The sequence below is a fragment of the Limulus polyphemus genome, unplaced genomic scaffold (assembly GCF_000517525.1).
Source record: "Limulus polyphemus unplaced genomic scaffold, Limulus_polyphemus-2.1.2 Scaffold4646, whole genome shotgun sequence".
Lineage (NCBI taxonomy): Eukaryota > Metazoa > Arthropoda > Merostomata > Xiphosura > Limulidae > Limulus > Limulus polyphemus.
This window is the reverse complement of record NW_013670256.1, coordinates 10,434-15,304: the sequence shown is the minus strand read 5'-3', so window position 1 is coordinate 15,304 and position 4,871 is coordinate 10,434. Positions and strand designations below refer to the sequence as shown.

At 37.5% G+C, this 4,871-nt stretch overlaps 1 protein-coding gene across 1 annotated transcript in view; it reads left to right on the top strand.

The window, feature by feature from the left end:
- Positions 1 to 1,673, top strand: part of LOC106471477 (stabilizer of axonemal microtubules 1-like) — a 14,064-nt gene extending 12,391 nt beyond the window's left edge. Inside the window, exons 5-6 of the mRNA XM_022400088.1 lie at positions 837 to 983; positions 1,275 to 1,673. Coding sequence (XP_022255796.1) covers positions 837 to 983; positions 1,275 to 1,673 — 546 coding nt within the window. The remainder of the gene's footprint in view (positions 1 to 836; positions 984 to 1,274) is intronic.
- The last annotated feature ends 3,198 nt before the right edge of the window (positions 1,674 to 4,871 follow it).

The window sequence follows — 4,871 nt, the reverse complement described above, 5'->3', positions numbered from 1 at the left end:
CTTGTTACTTTTCTTTTTTCTCCAACAACTGCTTTAACCTCTCTTCTTGTTTTTTTTCTTTCTTCTCCAACCCCTGCTGTAGTCTCTTTTTTGTTTATTTTCTCGTTCTTTTTGTTTCTTTTCTTTTTCCTTCAACAACTACTGTAATCTCTCTTCTTGTTACTTTCTTTTTTCTCCAACAACTGCTTTAACCTCTCTTCTTGTTTTTTTTCTTTCTTCTCCAACCACTGCTGTAGTCTCTTTTTTGTTTATTTTCTCGTTCTTTTTGTTTATTTTACTTTTCTTCTATCTCGAACAAACTCAGACTTCTCCGATAATTGAGAAACTTCACGCACGCTACCAGCGTCACGTGACTTCCGCTGTCGTAACAATATTATAGCTGTTAACCGTCTGTTTGGTTTTGTTCCGACAACAAAAGTTGTAAAACCGAAGGTCTGCCTACTTTCACTGTAATATTACGGCTGTTAACTGTCTGTTTGGTTTTGTCTTAACAACAAAGTCTGTAAAACTGAAAGTTTGCACACTTCCACTGAAAGATTTTAACCGCCTGTTTGGTTTTATCCTAACAACAAATACTGTATTACTACAGGTCTCTACACTTTGTTTGACTGTTAACTTAGTGTTTAACTTTTTGTTCGGCTTACGTAACAATACCAAAATCTCTGAAATAGACGATTTACAAACTTGGCTTTTTGGTTTATCACACTGTAAATGTTGAGAAATTGAAGGCTTGTGTATTTAGTTTTACTTGTTAAACTTCTGTTTCGTCACAACAACGAAAGGTGTGATAGTGAAGGTTTATACACTTAGTTTGTTATACACTTTTGTTTTGTTAGAACTACAAAATCTGTGAAAGGAGAACTCTGTTTGACAGGCCAGTCAAACAGAGTTGTCCTTTCACAGACTTTGTAGTTGTAACAAAACAGAAGGTTAACAAACAGAGTTGTCCTTTCACAGACTTTGTAGTTGTAACAAAACAGAAGGTTAACCAGTCAAACAGAGTTGTCCTTTCACAGACTTTGTAGTTGTAACAAAACAGAAGGTTAACACTGGTTAACCTTCGCTATGGTTCTGTAAGAAGAAGAAGAATAAACTAGTTTAAGTTATAAAGAAGCTACAAAGTTTTGTCTGTTACAAATCCTAAAATTATTTATATTTACTTGTTTTACTACTAAACATTGAAGTTTATTTGTAATGCTACAATATACTTCAAACTATCTAATGCAATTGAAATTATAAAATTAGTAAAAAAAACCTTTTTTTTTTATTTTCAGAGAAGTACTACTATCTTTAGGGAGCACTGGTCAATGGCCGATGACACCTGCTACCACTCAGATTACCAGCCATGGAAAATGGTGGCTCCCCCTACTTCCTGTAAGATTGTAAAAGTTTACCAACCCCCTAAAGAAACGTTCCATACAGAGACAACTTCCAATAGTTATTATAAAGGTGAATACGGGCCTCGTGCAGATCTCGTGAAACCCCCGATATCCACCCATGCATATGGGGCACAGTTTGACGGTAGAACTGTTTACAGGGACTCGTTCAAAGGACCGAAACAAGTTTATTGCCCTGCTTACAAAATTAATAATATTTCTAACAAGGAAGACTCACCTTTTACTCACGTCAAATCTGCAGGTGGTCACCAGTTCTATGCAAAAAAAGAAGTCTAAGATGACCAAAATTATACTTAAACTTCCAACGGAATTCAATTCTCGTTGAATTATTTTAGTTTATAACCGACACATTTCAAATAATATTTTCTCTCCTTCAATTCCTATGGCGTAGGTATCTACTTCCAGTTAAATCTTTATTATTTTCTTTTCTGAGTAATTGTGTAGATGAAATGTAAATAAAAGTTTATGGTAGTTCACCGTACAGTTATACTGAGAATAGGTTTAAAAACACGTCCTAAGTGCTTGATTCCTGTGAGTTCAAACTTCACCGTACAGTTATACCGTGAATAGGTTTAAAAACACCTCCTAAGTGCTTGATTCCTGTGAGTTCAAACTTCACCGTACAGTTATACTGAGAATAGGTTTAAAAACACGTCCTAAGTGCTTGATTCCTGTGAGTTCAAACTTCACCGTACAGTTATACCGTGAATAGGTTTAAAAACACCTCCTAAATGCTTGATTCCCGTGAGTTTAAACTTCACCGTACAGTTATACTGTGAACAGGTTTATAAACACATCTTCAATGCTTGATTACTATGAGTTTAAACTTCACCGTACAGTTATACTGTGAACAGGTTTATAAACTCCCCCTCAATTCTTGATTCGTGTGAGTTCAACAAGAAAATGCTACATATGGTTGATAGATAGTAATCTACTATTAGATATAGAATTTTTAATGTTAGCGGCACCCAGTGCAAACATAGATAAAAAACATCAGATTTCAGGTGTAGATATACCTAATTTTGAACAGCATAAAATTGTCTCATCATATAAGTACTTATTTCCACACTTTTCACCACAGAAGCACTTTATTTCCGCACTTAACTAATCAAAGAAACACTTTATCCTCATGCAACATTACTCATCACATCAGAAGTACTTTCTACATAACATGACTATCCACACAAGTACTTATTTCCGTACAACATGACTAATCACACAAGTACTTATTTCCATACAACATGATAGGATAAAATGTCCAGGCTCTGCAGCCATAGTAGAGGGAGCTATTGAGGGTAAGAAATAGGATATTTTTGAGCTCTAAGACAAAGAAATTAGGTATGCCTATACTTTATAATGTGTTTATATGGGAAGAGGTAGTATTTAGGACATTAGGCTTAATACTAGATCATTAGGCTTAACTTACTGTTGAAAGTGTTGAATATGTTCGCCATTTCAGCCGTTGGGACGTTATAATGTAACGGTCAGTTCCACTATTTCTTAGCAAATAGTAGCTCAAGAGTTGGCGGTTGGTGATGTTGACTAGTTGCTTTTCCTCTAGTCTATCATTTCAAAATTAGGAATGGTTAACGTACCCTCAAGTAGGTTTGAGCGAAAATCAATAAACAGCTAACCGATAGGTAAGAGTACTTTACCACTACATTATAAGACACTGAAATTAGTAAGTATTAGATTAAAATGAGTAATCACAAATTATAGCTGAGGGACTAGGATAATTTCTTTATCTTTGGTATTTTCAGGTTAACTTATTTCTGCACAAGTATTAGATAGATCCCTTTTATAACGGAAGATTCCTGCAGGGTAATTACAGAGTAAATCTGAATTTAAGGAAACGACTGTGATTTAAGCTATGAAAATAAACGGACTAGACAGATGACGTAAAGTGGAAAACAATCTATATTATATATGAAAGCAAAAATACAGTTGCATACATGCATAAGATCCTTCCAACTGGATCTGTAAATTGATCAACAACTTTCATGTCTTGCGATATATGTCCATTGACCTATTCACGTTGATAAGGAAACAGAACTGTAAGTAGATCTATTCTGACTAAAAACGACACTCCGCACTAAATGGGAAACCTTAGTGTAACCCATAAATGATAAATGTCGCCACGTAACTAGCTGTTCTCTTACAATATACAAAGGCTCTAATCTCTAGATACCATCTACTTGGCCTGTCAAGGACATTACTGTGGATGACCTGTCTCACACAGTGTGCAAAGTTCCACAATATGCCTATGAGCAAAGTTGATATTGTTACATCTCTGGTTGTTTGTTAATTTTCCGTAGAAATTCTTTCCGAAAAATTTCAGCGATACAAGTCCTTTCTTAAATAAAACTAATTTATTCTTTCTCAATACAACTTTGCAATACATTTAATTTCCACAGTCACTTTTTTACTCTTTTGTGATCCAGCACCTTCATACTCACAAGGGTTTGCTGAGATGCAGAATCTATGACAAAGTTCCACTTTTGGCTACTCAGCTTTCCTATCACGTAGACACTATGTATGCTTGGCATTTTACACCTAGCTGTTGGGACTTTCACGATGGGGGTTGGTGGGCATCCCTCAACACCAACCACTACTGGTTTCCCGAGGCTGACTTATTGGTAGTATTCTTATTACACTGGCTCCCCATGTGTCCTTGCACTCCACAGTTCCAACAACTTTTCTGGGTAGCAGCATTTCCTGCCGTGGCATCTTCCCTGTGTTGAAGTTGCCGGGAATTAAGCTCTCTTGTGCCCAGGTTTGTTACAGTGCCAGCAAAGTCCCTCAAACTTCTCTGAAAGCTGCCATTTTCTGGCCTTGAATCCCGATGACTGTACCAACCTTGGTACCTCTGTGCTGGACATAATGTAGGATTCGAATTCAAGAGCTCTGGTCATTACATCCTGCATAGTAGAGGGGGTGTGCTTGCTTTACTTGTATCTTCAGTTGTGGACTGTCCGAGGCATCTTCAAACTGATCCCTCAGCAACAGCTTGAGGACATCGGGTGGTGCAGTTGGGTAGGCCTTGTGTGCCATACTTTCCAAGTGCTGTGCCAGCTCTTGCAGGCTCTTACCTTTAGCACGGACTCTAATCATAAACATTGCCCTGTAGACTTTGGACTGATTTTGGGTTCCATACCTAAGTTCTAGAGCAGCTACTAGTGCTCTATAGTTGTGCCTGTCGTCTGCTGACAACTGTCCAAGTATTTCCAGTTGTTGTCCTTTAAGCTTGTTGCCAGGTACACTGTCTTCTTCTCCTCTGTACATCCATTCATTTCTGCCAGGAGCTCAAATTGTGCTCTATATGCTTCCCACGGTGTCTTCCCATCGAATTCCTGTGGCTTCCTTCATACTAGATCACCCCTTTTGCTGACATTCATGTCTGGAATGTGACTTCTGACAGGACTGAAGATGTCTGCATTAAGGCTTAGCTGTGGGGTCTGGAAGGGCTTCCTGTTG